Source organism: Salmo salar, chromosome ssa20 (assembly GCF_905237065.1).
Source record: "Salmo salar chromosome ssa20, Ssal_v3.1, whole genome shotgun sequence".
Classification (NCBI taxonomy): Eukaryota; Metazoa; Chordata; class Actinopteri; order Salmoniformes; family Salmonidae; genus Salmo; species Salmo salar.
In genome coordinates this window covers 51,476,638-51,492,668 of record NC_059461.1, presented here as the reverse complement: position 1 = coordinate 51,492,668, position 16,031 = coordinate 51,476,638, and the positions used below count along the sequence as shown (strand labels likewise).

General features: G+C 44.6%; 1 protein-coding gene across 2 annotated transcripts; it reads left to right on the top strand.

The window, feature by feature from the left end:
• The first annotated feature begins 8,581 nt into the window (after positions 1 to 8,581).
• LOC106580740 (uncharacterized) lies at positions 8,582 to 15,869 on the top strand. 2 transcript variants are annotated; one of them, XM_014162101.2, is made up of 7 exons: positions 8,582 to 9,204; positions 9,304 to 9,508; positions 10,176 to 12,589; positions 13,455 to 13,654; positions 13,820 to 13,944; positions 14,415 to 14,529; positions 14,823 to 15,869. In XM_014162101.2, exons 3-7 carry the CDS (start codon positions 10,417 to 10,419, stop codon positions 14,949 to 14,951), a joined length of 2,742 nt encoding a protein of 913 aa, XP_014017576.2. In that variant the 5' UTR covers positions 8,582 to 9,204; positions 9,304 to 9,508; positions 10,176 to 10,416; the 3' UTR covers positions 14,952 to 15,869. The 2 variants fall into 2 exon arrangements, with proteins under 2 accessions (XP_014017576.2, XP_014017575.2); XM_014162100.2 differs by having other exon boundaries at positions 8,582 to 9,508.
• Positions 15,870 to 16,031: the final 162 nt, after the last annotated feature.

The window sequence follows — 16,031 nt, the reverse complement described above, 5'->3', positions numbered from 1 at the left end:
GTTGCATTGTCTTCCATTTTATTGTCTTTCTAGGCGAACAGCGCCCTCTCCTGTCAAATACAGCAGACAATTTGAACGTACTTCAACGCCTTGTCACACGATAGTCACGGGCCTTTTATCAATTAGATTTGCTCACCTCCTCAGTCCTCTCTTGCCTCCTTTTGAAAAAGGTCAAAGTTAATTGAGGAGAGTCAGCGAGGAGAGTAAACATGGATAGAAATGTGCTTGCTTGAAATGAGATGGTCCTTCTCCACCAGCCTGGTTTCATAGACTAGACGTAACATAGTAAATGTAAATCCGGGACACGTAAATTAATATGATCTGTTACATTTGGTATGGTTAAATAATACAGAAGGTTACTTAACTCAAAAATGAGGGAGGAAGGGCGTATAACATGAATGTCTACTACCCGAAAAACAACTTTTGGATTTTCGCAACTTTGCAACTACTTACCACTTTTTAGCTACTTTGCAACTACTTAGTATGTTAGCTAACCCTTCCCCTAAACCTAACCCTAACTGTCTTGTTTTGCACACTTTGTATAAAAATAATAAATGCAGGGTGACAGGATCTTTATAAAACGTATGTCCTTCTGCGGTGCGGACGTGATACGACCGACCGTTCAGTGTCAGCAGACTGGATGACGACTGCTGGTTTCCAGTAGCCATGCTCCTGGATTCTGATTGACTCTCCATTGTGCAGTGGTGGCAGTGCTCTTGCTGACCTGTCATAGTACCCCTTTTCTGTTGCTGTCTCTGTGCACATTTTGCATGCACTTCCTTGTACTGTAGCTGACGCCCAGTGGAGGCTGCTTGAAGGGAGAACGGCTCATAATAATGTCTGTAACGGAACGAATGAAACGGCATCAAACACATGGAAACCATATGTTTGATTTATTTGATACCATTCCACTCGTTCTGCTCCAGCCATTACCATGAGCCCGTCCTCCCCAATTAAAGGTGCCACCAACCTCCTGTGCTGACGACCTCGGGCTGCAGCTGCTGGTTGGTGTTTGGAAGGATTGAGCAAAGTCTGCTGCTCATCAACGCTGGGCTGGTGACTTGAATTTGTCAACTGGAGTGTTGCGTTACTCAAGAAGACTGAGGTAGGGGTCTCTCTTGTCTGCTTTTGCTTTGTCTATGAGTGACTTAGCAATCTAATGAGATTTTTCAGCAAGGCTTTGAGGGTAATGTGGTGTTGTGGTGATGTGTATGAATTCCCATGTGTTTGAGAAGGATTCAGGGGTCATTGTCAAATATTAAAGTCTCTACGATGCCATGACTGGCAAAGGCTGCTTTCAGCTTGTGGATCACAGCTGTGGATGTGGTGCTGTGAAGATTGCTGAGCTCAAAGTCCTCATTGTTCCAGGTAAACAGGACAGTTGCCATGACCTGCCAGGATCTGTCTGGGATACGGTGAGGTATCATGGGCTCTTTGTTGTTTGAGGGACATCATTGAAGACAGGTTGGGAATTTTCCAACAATGTCCTCTATTTGTTTGCACATTCCAGGCCAAAACAAAATATCCCGTGGTCTCTGTTTGCACTTTTCCATGCCCATGTGTCCAGCATGGATCTTCACCAACATCTCTTCTCTGAGAGTGGCAGGAATGATGATTTTCTCTCCCTTGAAAACAATTCCATTGATCTGTGACAGTTCATCACAATGGTTCCAGAACTGTAAGATGCTCTGAGGGAATTTTCTCCTCTCAGGCCATCCATCCTGTATGACTTTCCTCAGCTGTGTGAGTTGTATGTCCTTTTCTGTTTCTGCTCGGATCTCCTTCAGTTTTGTGTCACTAACAGGTAAGTTCCTGTACATAGCGTGCATCTACATGCCCATGCCTTCACTGAGGCTGCTGTCCTTGTAGGTAAGAAACTTCTACAGGCATGCTACAGGCATGTCTTTGCCTAGACTGTGAATGATTATGAAGTCGTACTTGAAGGATCATTCTCTGTAGCCTTGGTGGGGCTGCTGCTAGCAGTTTCCTCGTTATTGCGGGTTTGGGGTTTGTGGTCGGATTTGTGGTCGGATTCCACAATGGCTTGTCATCCATAGACATACTAATGGAAACACTTACGTCTAGGGTTGGGTGGTATACCGTATACCGGGGTATTTGGAAATAGACACAGGATGTTTTTTCAATACCGTCAATACCGTTTAAACCTTTTAGGTAAATATCTGCAGTCAACTTCTGCAATACGTTAGGAGATAAAGAAAATCTCTTCACCTGTCACAATCTTTCATTATGAAGCTTTTCTGTAGTCCTCAGTCAAGTGGTGTTTGTTAACAAGCACACAACAATGAGAGACTGGAGCCTTGTGAGTCACTCACTGTTGTGCAGTACGTGTCAGGTGATCTAGTTACTATATGGAAATCACAACTAAATGTTTGCCAAGTAACTGATAACTGACTTAAGTTAACTGACTAAAATGTGCTAAATGCTCTGCAATTGGTTTGCTAATTAGCTATCTAGCTAAGTGGCTTTAAGAACAAATTGTTATTTACAATGACGGCCTAGGAATAGTGGGTTAACTGCCTTGTTCAGGGACAAAACGACAGATTTTTACCTTGTCAGCTTGGGGATTCAATCTAGCAACCTTTCGGTTACTGGCCCATCGCTCTAACCACTAGGCTACCTGCCACCCCACGACCAAGAGCCTTGCTGTCTAATATTTGTTTGTGTGTGCAGCAAACTGTGAGTAGCATTCTTTAGTTACTGGTAAAATATTATGAGATGGGTTGTCTGTCTGGCAAATACTTAAGGTTCACCAACTGTATAAAAGATTCGCAATGCGCTCGTTAGCATTTAGTTAGCATTCTCTATGGGGTTTGCATGTACTTGTTAGCATTGCTAACCTTTCGGATTACAGAGACTCAGTGGGGTTAGATAGTAGCGCCCCTTGTGTTCAGTGCCGGTATTACCGAATATCTTGGTATGGCACAAGGTTGGTATGAAGGTATGACAATCTGGATATCTCCCAAGCCTACTTAAATCAGAACAGAATAGAGTGCAGCTCCTTTTACATTTGAGCATAGTTGATTTCACAGTCTGTGAGAGATTTGGAAGCATAGCCATTGGGCTTTCCTTCTTGCAGTAGAAATGCACTTAGTCCATACTTTGACGCGTCCACTTGGAGTCTGAGCACTTTGTTGGGGTCGTAGTAGGCAAGGATTGGTTCTGGTTCTCTCGTGATCAAGTCTTTCACTTTCTGGAAATCAATGTCATGTTGCTTGTCCCAGAGTAACTCACTGGACTGCTTAAGCATTTGACGGAGCTGTGCGTTGGCGTCGGAGAGGCTGTGGGCAAGTAGTTAATAGTTAACACTGTTTCCAGCACTGCGCAGTTCTTTGGTAGCTCAATCTCCTTCACAGCTGAGATCTTCTGTGGATCTGATTTGATCCCATCCACTGTGAGACGATGTCCGAAGTAGCTGACCTCGGTGGTGCCGACTGTGCTCTTCACAGTTTTGAGCTATGCTCCCCTCTCGCGGGACCTTTGCAGCATTACGTGGAGATTTCTGTCGTGTCCCTCTTTGGTTCGACCATAGATGAGGATTTCATCAACAATCGCCACGACTCCATCGAGGCCTTCGTACGTCTCGTCGATCTTTCGCTGAATGGTGTGTTGAACGTTGTGAGCTTGGATGAGTCTTCTGTGAGCTTGATAGCACAGTATCCTGATCTGGCATCCATGACACTGAAGTAGTGTGCTCCCGCTAGCTTGTGTGTGATGTCATGTAGCGTCGGTAAGGGGTAGTGGGGGCGTTTGATGTCCTTGTTCAAGTCTCTGGGTGGAGACTCTGAGCTTGCCTGTGCACGGTTTCTCCACCATCAAATCTGCCAGTTCTGTAACCTTGGTGATGATGTCAGAATGCTCCATGCTCTCCAACTCTTTCTTCAGACGGGTGCAGAGAGCAAGGGAAATCTTTCTCGGTGGGTATTCCACAGGAGTTGCGTCTGGGTTAAGGTGAATGGTACATTCTCCTGGGAATAGTCCTATTCCTAGAAGAGTCCTAGTCTCCACTGGTGCTGTCACTGATAACACTAGCTTGATGAGGTACATGTCTAAACATGCTTGAAGAACCTTAACCCTAACCTTAACCGCTAACCCCTAGCCACTTAGCTTACATTAGCCACAACAAATTGGAATTTGTAAGATACACTACATGGCAAAAAGTATGTGGATATCCCTTCAAATTAGTTGATTCGGCTATTTCAGCCACACCCGTTGCTGACAGGTGTATAAAATAGGGAACACAACCATGCCATCTCCATAGTAAACATTGGCAGGAGAATGACCCATACTAAAGAGTTCAGTGACTTTCAACGTGGCACAGTCATAGGATGCCACCATAAGGGCTGTTATGGTGAAGATGAAATATCTAGGAGCAACATTGGCATCATCCACAAAGTAATAGGCCACACAAGGTCACAGAACAGGACCACCGAGTGCTGAAGCGCGTAGCATGTAAAAATCGTCTGTCCTCGGTTGCAAAACTCACTACCGAGTTCCAACCTGCCTCTGAAAGCAACATCAGCGCAATAACTGTTCGTTGGGTGCTTTGTGAAATGGGTTTCCATGGCCGAGCAGCCACACACAAGCCTACGATAACCATGCTCAATTCCAAGCGTCGACTGGAGTGGTGTAAAGCTCGCCGCCATTGGACTCTGGAGCAGTGGAAACCTGTTCTTTGGAGTGATGAATCACGCTTCACCATCTGGCAGTCCGACGGATGAATCTTGATGCTACAGCATACAATGACATTCTAGATGATTCTGTGGTTCCAACTTTGTGGCAACAGTTTGGGGAAGGCCCGTTCCTGTTTCAGCACGACAATGCCCCCGTGCACAAAGTGAGGTCCATACAGAAATGGTTTGTCGAGATCAGTGTGGAAGAACTTGACTGGCCTGCAGAAAGCCCTGACCTCAACTTCATTGAACACCTTTGTGATAAATTGGAACGACGACTACGAGCCAGGCCTAATCACCCAACATCAGTGCCAGACCTCAGTAATGCTCGTGACTGAATGGAAGCAAGTCTCCGCAGCAATGTTCCAACATCTAGTGGAAAGCCTTCCCAGAAGAGTGGAGGCTGTTATTGCATCAACGGCGGACCAACTCCATATTAATCCCCACGATTTTGGAATGAGATGTTCAATGAGCAAGTGTCCACATACTTTGGCCATGAAGTGTATCAGATGTTTTTCAAATTCATAACATATTGTACGAACTGCAATTGGTAATATATTTTACAAACTGCAATTCGTAACGTATTATACAAATTGTAATTCGTAACATATTATACGGAATGGATGATGGACATCCACAATGAATACATACCATACAAAATGTAACATATCATACTCATTGGAGTGTCCCGGATTTACATTTACTATGTTACGTCTACACCTGAGTCCAGGTTGTCTCCACTAAAGTGTCATTAGGCAAATTACATTTACAGGTCTGGATCCCCAAATAAATGTGCAAAGTGATCAAAACAAATGAAGTTAGTTGTTCAATACATTTTATAGATAAAACAATAAGTAGCATATTGTTTTTAAACTTGTGTACCGTATGTTTTTCTCCTCTCAACAAAACAAAAGCTGATTCAAATGGGGTGTGGCAGACTTCAAAACGCTTCCATGGTAGGATACACCTGAGTATCCTGATGAAAGGTGGCTATTGATGAGGGGAGGACAATTCTACTTGTCTACTAACGAATTGACACCATAGAGAATTATAGAGGCCTCTGGTGGCCAAAAGGCAGTATAGTGCCTTCGGGAAAGTATTCAAACGTCTTGACTTTTTTCACATTTTGTTACATTACAGCCTTATTCTAAAATGTATTAAATAAAACAATTTCTTCAGTTATCTACACACAATACCCCATAATGACAAAGCTAAAATAGGTTTTTAGAAATGTGTGCAAATGTATTAAAAACAAAAACCAGAAATACCTTATTTACTTCAGTTTTCAGACCCTTTGCTATGAGTCTCGAAATTGAGCTCAGCTGCATACTGTTTCCATTGATCATCATTGAGACATTTCTACAACTTGATTGGAGTCCACCTGTGGTAAATTAAATTGATCGGACATGATTTGGAAAGGCACACACCTGTCTATATAAGGTCCCACAGTTGACAGTGCATGTCAGAGCAAAAACCAAGCCATGAGGTTGAAGGAATTGTCCGTAGAGTTCAGAGACAGGATTGTGACCAGGCACGGATCTGGGAAAGGGTACCAAACATTTCTGCAGCATTGAAGGTCCCAAGAACAGAGTGGCCTCTATCATTCTTAAATGGAAGAAGTTTAGAACCACCAAGACTCTTCCTAAAGCTGGCCGCCCTGCCAAACTGAGCAATCGGGGGAGAAGGGCCTTGGTCAGGGAGGTGACCAAGAACCCAATGGTCACTCTGACAGAGCTCTAGAGTCCCTCTGTGGAGATGGAAGAACCTTCCAAAAGGACAACCATCTCAGCAGCACTCCACCAATTAGGCCTTTATGGTAGAGTGGCCAGACAGAAGCCACTCCTTAGTAAAAAGGCACATGACAGCCCACTTGGAGTTTTGCCAAAAGGCACCTAAAGACTCTCAGACCATGAGAAACAAGATTCTCTGGTCTAATGAAACCAAGATTGAACTCTTTGGCCTGAATGCCAAGCGTCACATCTGGAGGTAACCTGGCACCCTCCCTATGGTGAAGCATTGTGGTGGCAGCATCATACTGTGGGGATGTTGTTTTTCAGCAGCAGGGACTGGGAGACTAGTCATGATTGAGGCATAGATAAATGGAGCAATGTACAGAGATATCCTTGATAAAAACCAGCTCCAGAGTGCTCAGGACCTCAGACTGGGGCGAAGGTTCAACTTCCAACAACCTTAAGCACACAGCCAAGACAACGCAGGAGTGGCTTCAGGAACAAGTCTCTGAATGTACTTGAGTGGCCCAGCCAGAGCCCGGAAACCCTATCATAAATTTCTGGAGAGACCTGAAAATAGCTGTGCAGCAATGCTCCACATCCAACCTGACAGAGCTTGAGAGGATCTGCAAAGAAGAATGGGAGAAACTCCCCAAATACAGGTGTGTCAAGCTTGTAGCGTCATACCCAAGAAGACTCAAGGCTGTAATCGCTGCCAAAGATGCTTCAACAAAGTACTGAGTAAAGGGTCTGAATACTTATGTAAACGTGATATTGTAGTTTATTTTATTTTATACATTTGTAAACATTTATAAAAACCTGTTTTTGCTTTGTCATTATGGGGTATTGTGTGTAGATTGATGAGGGGAAAAAACAATTGAACACTGTAACCTAACAAAATGTGGAAAAAGTCAAGGGGTCTGAATACTTCCCAATGTTACTGAATTAGCATAGGCATATGCAATTGAGGGCTTCCACCATTTTAATGTAGTCAACTGGGTGGGATTTCCAACTTTATTGGCTGATCCCTCCTAGTGACCCTGTTGGAGTTATGTCCGACCGGGTCATCAGGAGGGATCAGCCAATAGTGAAGATGAAAATTGATTACTTCAAAATGGAGATGTCACAAACTCCATAATGGGAAGGTTACAATGACGAGGCCTCTTTCCATCTCTATGATTGACACACTCCTCGATCCCTCAACCACTTATCGCTTTCTGGGTCAAGTAGCAGAGAGGACGTGGGAGAGAGGAAAGAGGAAAGTCTTTTGCCCAAATGAGAAAATCCCATAGACTGTTATCCAACCTAGTGAAGGTTCAGGTTGTCAAGTTGACCTTACCATACCACTTCACTTCTAGGTACATGTACTGTATAACCCTAATATGCAATTGATCATTTTGACCACATTCATTAATTTGATCAGTTAAGGTTCATACAAATGTTGTGATTTACAGTATAGCCTCACAGCTTGAGTGATATCTTATTTAAAATGCAATATTTTGCTGGCAACATGCTCGACCGATGCTCAGGGAGTCGTGTTCATCTGCTTACACTGAGCGTATCAAACATTAAGAACACCTTCCTAATATCGAGTTGCACCCCCACTTTTGCCCTCAGATCAACCTCAATTCGTTAGGGAATGGACTCTAAGGTGTCGAAAGTGTTCCACAGGGATTCTGGCGCATGTTGACTCCAATGCTTCCCACAGTTGTGGCAAGTTGGCTGGATGTCCTTTGGGTGGTGGACAATTCTTGATACACAAGGGAAACTGTTGAGCATGAAAAACTCAGCAGCGTTGTGGTTTTTGACACAAACCGGTGATCCTGGCACCTACTCCCATACCGGTTCAAAGGCAATTAAATATTTTGTCTTGCCCATTCACCCTCTGAATGGCACACATACACAATCCACGTCTCAATTGTCTCAAGGCTTGAAAATCCTTCATTAACCTGTCTCCTCCCCTTCAGCTACACTGATTAGATCGGATTTAACAAGTGACATCAATAAGGGATCATAGCTTTGACCTGGATTTACCTGGTTGTCTATGTCATGGAATGAGCTGGTGTTCATAATGTATTGTACACTCAGTGGCCTACTTATCCCAAAACAGCATTTTGAAATCAATTTTTCATTTTATCTTTATTTAACTAGGCAAGTCAGTTAAGAACAAATTCTTATTTACAACAACGGCTTACCCTGGCCAAACTAGGCCAATTTTGCGCTACCTTATGTGACTCCCAATCACAGACAGATGTGATTCAGCCTGGATTTGAACCAGGGACTGTAGTGACACCTCTTGCACTGAGATGCAGTGCCTTAGACCACTGCACCACTCTGGAGCCAACATGGCACATTAGTCATTAGTGCATAGGCATACATCATAATGCAGTACCGTGTGCTTATGTACAATCATATTCTAGTCTAGTCTACGCAATAGGTGTAATTGTAACCATCGTCACCTGTCGCTATTGTCTACTCGATTTTATGCCGCGTTCAAGTGCTCGTCGGTACAAGGAAACTCGGACATTTCCAACCTCCTAACTGGTTGAAACGCAGCACGTGTATAACTACCATCAGTTTGATAGTCGAACTTTTCCGAGTTTCCGGTTTGCTAACTGGTTATAGGTATACATGATACTACATTATTTCCGACTAGCACGTGAACGCAGCCCACCTCAAGAATGGGCTACAGCGATGATGCTTAGGCTACGTGTGTGAGTGGGATGCAAGTATCTTGCCGCCGACATTCTGGTTGCTGGACGCACGTACTGTAGTCTACTGCGGTAAGGACGCAGCTGCTGGCTGGCTTGAATAAGCTGATCAAAGCGACTCACAGAAAATGTTGATTTCATTTTAAAAACATTCTTTTAACTTCGATGCAGGCAGAGTGGACCTTTCCTACCTCTAAATGAATTATAGTAGATTATGTAAACCCTCGTCGGCCGATGTTCAGGGAGTCGTGTTCGTGGGAGACGCATAAAATGATCCTACAAGACCGATCAAATGAAGGTTAAGGTTTAGCAAACAACACGCAACGGCAATTACACGTCTGGCAACCTCTAGCTCTGAGAATCTGAGTATGATAAGGTAAGAGAAGCAAGCAAGGATGATGTTAAGTTGTGGTGGCTATATTAACAGCGTCCTTTTAAAATAAAAACATATTGCGACTGTTTTGGATACCCTGATGATTTGTATTGTCTATAGCCACCGTCCTTATTAAATATTCATACTGGTAGGCTTTAAAGCAATTGATACATGTTGAATGCCCGTTTGCGCAGCGTAGCCGATTAAAACTCTGGTTATGGGCTAATCATACATGCATCACCTATATAGCCTACTGTGCCCTATCAACCACGGCCTATATGAATAACAGTGTTTGGTCAAGAACCTCTACTTCATAATATATCATGATAATGTCCACTATAACTATACAGTTTATGTTAACAAATGTAAGCTGTTTATGGTTTAAAAATGAGGCTCTCTAAAATATCTATATTTTAACTTGAACACATTTGATTGAGCCCCAAAACACCAATCAAAATAGGTAGTAAATATTGTGTGAGGATCGCTACATGGTTCACACAGTGCCAGCCATTCAATCTCTCTTGTGGGCTCTTGCAGATATTGATTTGTAGCTTCATTTGATTTTGAGAGTGTTTGTACAGTAACGTCCTTTACAAAAAAAATGAAATGATGTATTGCATAAATGTCTTCAATGATACATCTCTGATCAAATGTTTGTTTCTCCTCCTAGGTTGTTTTATTTAGTCTGAACTGGTGTTACATGCCTGACAGAAATACTCTGAAGCTGTGTATCCGGATGGAGAACAATGTTGACGGCACTGTCACTGAATATTACTCCCGAAATACACGGCGCATCATTACTTTGAGTGTCTATTCTTAAGTCGTTGAAGCCTCCTTGGTACATAGAAGTTTGAAGATTGCACATTAGCTAATATTTTTGATACCATCTTAATCATCTGAAGGCTGCAACAATGATCCAGCAGAACAATAACAACAACTACCCATGCCTGGAGATGTCTGGCTCCCCCAGGGAGGTGCTGCAGAAGTGCCAAAGAAGCTATCTTCCCTTCACAGGACGCTTGGAGCTTGGGGACATGCCCTTAGTCAAGGGCCTTCGGGCCTGGGCTGCGTGCTCCAAGAACCGCAGGAGGGCAGCACCTTCCCCCAGGTCTCAAGGAACGTGCCCCAGGCCTGCAGATGTCTACCCAGTGGGACAGTGGGGCAGGCTGGGTTATGGTCTGGGACTACCGCTGGACTCCAACTATGCCTCCAACCCTAGACAGACAGGCCTGGGGGCACTGGTGACTGTGGCAACATTGAAGGCCTCTGAGGGAGGTGGTCAAACTCAGACACGTCTGTTCCTCAAGACGGAGGGTGGAAGGTGCCTCTACTCCACGGGCAGCCCAAGGCCCTGCACTCAAGGTCTGGCCCCTCAGTACCCCTCCACGCTGGTGGGCAGCTGGCTGAGGGATAAAGTGGGAGGGGTCAGGGACTCCTCCATGGTTGGGAAAATGGGGGTGCGGGATATGGGAGGGGCCTCAGAATTGTACCAAGTCAAATCGAGGTCAGCCCGGAGGTGGAGGACGTCCTGCAAGCCTGTGGTTCCCATCCAGGGGAGAACACTCCAGAGCACGGAGGATTCTGGCGAGCGCACCCTGGAAGGGAGCCAGGAAAGCAGGGACAAAGGGGAGTTTCCCACAACTGGTCAGGACACTCCGAGTGGAAAACAAGACCGAGGGAGTACTAGAAGCCCCAAATGCAGTCACGCTCAGACCAAGACCTGCACCCAGTATCACGGGCGGCGAGGAGGACAGGGGAGCAGCGGGGGTCAGAGGGAAGCTGCTTCTGTATGTGAGCAGGATCAGTCGAGCCGCGGTGTGGAGGGGATTAAAGACAAAGTGAAGGATGGGACTGGTCTCACCCGGTCAAAGCCCTGTGACTCCTCCCTGCCTCCAGACAATGCTGACCCAGAAAACTGCAGCAGTGACGTTGGGGACCGGGGAAAGCCAGACAGCCCACACGCACAGGAGGAGCTGCATCCTGAAACCTCCCTGAACAAGGAGCACTTCCAGGACAAACTATGTGATACAGACATGCATACTGGAGGCAAGGATGTAGCCAGTGGTATCATGAGACATGTGGAAGACTTTGATGGCATGGTGGGTGCTGTGATTGGGTTTGTGGATCATATCAAGTCCGCAGAGTGTGATTCTGAGAGTCTAGGGGGGATAGCTGAGGGGGAGCTGCCCAACAGGTGGATCGATGTTCAAACCTCAGAGAGACACTGCTGCTCTGAGAGAGGCTGCCTCAAAGCCTGCTCCATTCAACTACCCAGCCCAGCAGGGGGCAGCATTTCAACTGCTACTGATGAGACTGGCTATGGTCAGATAAATCAGGAAAGGAAATCAGATAGTCAATACAATAAGCTTTGTGTGAAATGTCTGCCAGAAGAAAAATATCCTGTGGCAGTGGATAAAGAAGTATTACAGAAATATGTGCATGGCCTCTGTGAGGGAGAGGGGGGGATCCAGTCAACAGCATCAGAAATTAGGGAACTCTGTGTGGAGCATGGAGAGATACTGCCTGAGGTCAGGAGCACAGACGATGAGGCCAGGCTGGTAGGGGGAGACATCACATCCCAGAGAACTGAGCGAGGGCCTCACTGGGCAACGGAGGAGCATGAGTCCGAGGAGACATGTAGGACGGAAGAGAGGTGTTTTTCAGATTTACCAGCTACCCTGACTGAGGACGTAGGAGGAGGAGGAGGGTGGAGCGAGGCAGGGACTGGGCAGTTTAATTCCATTTTACGAGCCTCTGCTGCTGCTGGCCCTGCTACCTCTGTCACACACTCGCCGCCTAATCCGGCCTCCTCAGGAGCCATGGCAACAGGCCTCCCTGCTCCAAATGGGGGGCAGACAGACGCTGGAGGTGGGGCTCTGGTGCCTCTGCTACGGAGCCCAGGGGAGCAGGAGTGGAAGAGGGGTTGGGACGAGAGCAAGGTGGCCGCCGACGAGGGGTTCCTGGATGGGGGGCCGGAGGCGGAGGATGACTTTGGGCTTTTCATGCAGGCAGAGGAGCAGCCGCCCTGGGACGACCGCTTCACTGCATCACCCCTAGTGCCTTCTGGGAAAAGTGAGAGTGTTGGTAAGTCCCTAGCTTACCGCACCTCAGAAATGTGCTTTGAGCCATGTTAAAGACATCCAGACACAACACACACGCAACAGAAACTTCTAATGACTATCACATGCTCCAGTTAGATTATGCAAATGTAACAGAGGCAGCAGTAATGTGAACAGTAGTGGTAACTCTCTTTGTTGTGGTTTGTACCATGCGGCAGCCAGGGCATGTAGACGCGTTTCTCCCGTTACTAATCAGTTAGTCAGGACTGACCTGGATTCTTGAGGGCCCTCTCCCAAACTCATGTGAAGGTATTAATTATTTAAAGCGCTGCCGGGAATGTAGTGCTAGTGCTGTCGGCTTTGAGATGTAAGCCGTCTTAGCCTCAGGACATGGGGCTCCATGTTTAAAGAGACAGAGACCCAGGCAGGCAGCTCCTCCGCGATTTGGACCACGCAGGGTGACCGCCCATCCATCCAAACGTTCCATCCCCATGTAATCTCAAAGACAAAACTCCTAATCATTAGTGTCTAATAGCAATAAAATAATTATAATCGTTGTTGTCATATGTCAGTTAAAGCAGTGGCACTTGCATGGGCTTTTAACCAAGGTGTATAAATCAGGTGTTTAATTAATGACACTCCACAAAGTTTCAAAAACAGGTTATAGAAAAGAAAAACGGGTCAGCTACCAAACAAAGTACTTTATTTGTTGCCCATTCAGGTCATTTGAATGAGGACGGTATGCGAACTAGCTGTCTATTTGGAGCATAAACCAAGTCCCTGCACTTTAAGGTCGACTCAGTGCATGGAATACAGATCATATAGAATCAATAGAAACTAGCTAGTGTCTAACGTTACATTTCTGATGCCCTCTTAATGTTCCCATGCAGCACTTGAAAACCATTCCATCACCAACGAGTCTACCCATTGGACCTCAGGTTGGACAGACGGCTCATTCCAACAATCAGAGGACGCCTGGACAGCCTTCCCAAAGGATTCAGAGGGAGAGGGGCAAGACACAAGAGGACAGTGGTGGCCCACAAATGCTGTGGAGAAGACAAGGGGCAGATTCTCTGCCAAGCAAAATGTGGTAGGCCTTTAAATCTTTCCTCAGAAGTGACTATAAAAGTCCAGGAGTCAACTTCTTGCATATTCCTGTTTCCTATATCTCCAGGAATACATGGTCCATGGGACTGACTGTAAATGATACATAAAAAAAAAAAAATATTCATCTTTCATTATTTCCATCTTTCAGAACAATGTGTTTGTGGAGTCCTTCCCGTCACTGTCTACTCCCCTGTATGATTGTGATGCTGTTCCCATGCTCAGCCAGCTCCTCAGAGGCATCTTGGATCATGAAAGCTCTGCAGAGGATCATGGGTAAGTGGGTCAAGAGACCACAATGATATTTTATTAAAATCCAGCTCAGGGAATGATTTGGAAGTTTGATCCTGTATTAGCAGAAACTCCGACTCATGTTTCTTCTCAGCTCGGATGTTAAGTCCGTTAGAAGCATAATCTGGAATCTTTACAGTTCTACAATTCATGAAATTGGAATGATAAGGAGCATTCTGAGATGGTTGTTATATATATTGCCATCTAGTGGAAGAAATGATGACCTTCACAATAACACCAGAGATAGCATGAAATGTCACCACCACCCAACAACGACCCTGCTGTTTGAACCCACAACTAGAGATAAACTGCATATCAGACCATATTTCATGCTCTGAATTGGTATTGGTTGAATGATAGATTCACAATGATTTAATAGGCTGTGGTGTTATTCATAACTGTGGCGCTCACTTCTTCCATTCATTTACTTTGCGTATCTTTGTTTGTCCTTGTAGCTTACTTGATGGGTTCCATGACCTCAACAAGATGTTTGGCTTTAAATATAAGAGGGCAAATGCTGTTTCCCGTGAACGGCTTCTACAGTCTCTACATTTGGGCCAGTGTAACACGGTGAGTATTTACATCTGTAGTCGGTGTAATGCATGGTTAAATGTGATAATAGGCCTACTCTGTTTCCTGTTATGGGGCAGAAATGATACAGCCTAATCTTATGTTACAGCCTTAACTTAAAAAGCTATACTATCACCATGACAAATGCTACTGAATGTATTATGGGTCATTTGTCATAGTATGACATGGTCATTTGACTGTTATCTCCACTGGCACTCGGATAACAAGCAAATGAGATCACGACTACAGTTCATGTAAATTTTAGAAGAGTCATCATTTGTTCACCTCTGCAGGAAAATATGACTGGGCACCGAGCAGCCAACTACAGTCCCTCTCTTGGCCTCCCCTCGTCCAGTCAGCATGCACAGGCCTGTGGGAAGAGACGGTTATCTTATGATGTCAACAAGAGCATCATGGAATAACCAAGATTTCAACTTTCCCTGACTGTCAACAACACATTGTCTTTACTATGCCCTTCTATGCCAAACCAGTAATGGGTCACGGTCTTCATCTCAATGGGAGAAATAACGAAACATTTCACAAGATTCAGAACTCAGAGGATGATCTCTCCTTGGACTGACTGGACCAGCTGACTATATGGTGACCCTTAATAATGCCCTGTTTTGCTTTACATTCCCTGGAATTGGATCAATAGATGCATACCTGTGACAAATTGGACAAAATTAAGCACAAATTATTATTTTTGTCTCACAGATATTCCTAAAATACATGCAAATGTTTACATTCTAATTAATCACATTCTTAGAGACTCAATGAAATATGAAAGTAATTTATGTTTGTCAGGAGAAGTGGATGTCTATACCCCTACCCCCCCCTTCGTTCACTCCCACCCTCTTTCCCACACACACTGACTAGGACACAAACACACACTATCCTCTTCCATCATGTGGTCTGGCTCAACTGTGCCAGTGACAACTCTGGAGCAGAATATATACTCTTGGTTTAGCTGACATTGGAGCTCACATGGATCACAGCTCCTTTTCTTATTATCTCAGTAAATAATGACCATGTTAACTGAAATGATTACCTTTTAAATTGGGGTGTTTCTGGCTGTCAGAATTACATTGTTTTGTACAGGCAAAGAGAAAGTATTATTTTACCAGTACAAGTTTGTTTTAGATCACAAAAAATGCAATCATGTCATATTAAGATTCCATTTTTTTTTGGGGGGGGGGCTGTTTGATGTTTGTCATTTGTACATAATTCCAAGGAAAAAGACAGATTTTCTGAGTTGTTCAAACTGATTAAAAAAAATAGATTGTCAACTTGTTAATTGATGTAATAAAATGACACGGTGATTGCTGTTTTCCATCCTCAAAGCTTTTGCTAATGTTATTACTATATCATTTCTAGAAGTACCTAAACGGTCATCTTATTTGGGTGTTTGACACAATACTCACTATAAACTAAACTAAAATGGCAACAAAATAGTACCCTACAGGCTACATGTGTCAGTCAATTAGAATGGTGTACGGCGCTAG

Bases quoted from the DNA above. Each gene is read 5' to 3' on its own strand.
- LOC106580740 (XM_014162101.2), top strand. From the start codon at position 10,417: ATGATCCAGCAGAACAATAACAACAACTACCCATGCCTGGAGATGTCT. The intron at 12,590-13,454 runs GTAAGTCCCTAG...GTTCCCATGCAG, and splicing joins TGGGAAAAGTGAGAGTGTTG to CACTTGAAAACCATTCCATC. The intron at 14,530-14,822 runs GTGAGTATTTAC...TCACCTCTGCAG, and splicing joins ATTTGGGCCAGTGTAACACG to GAAAATATGACTGGGCACCG.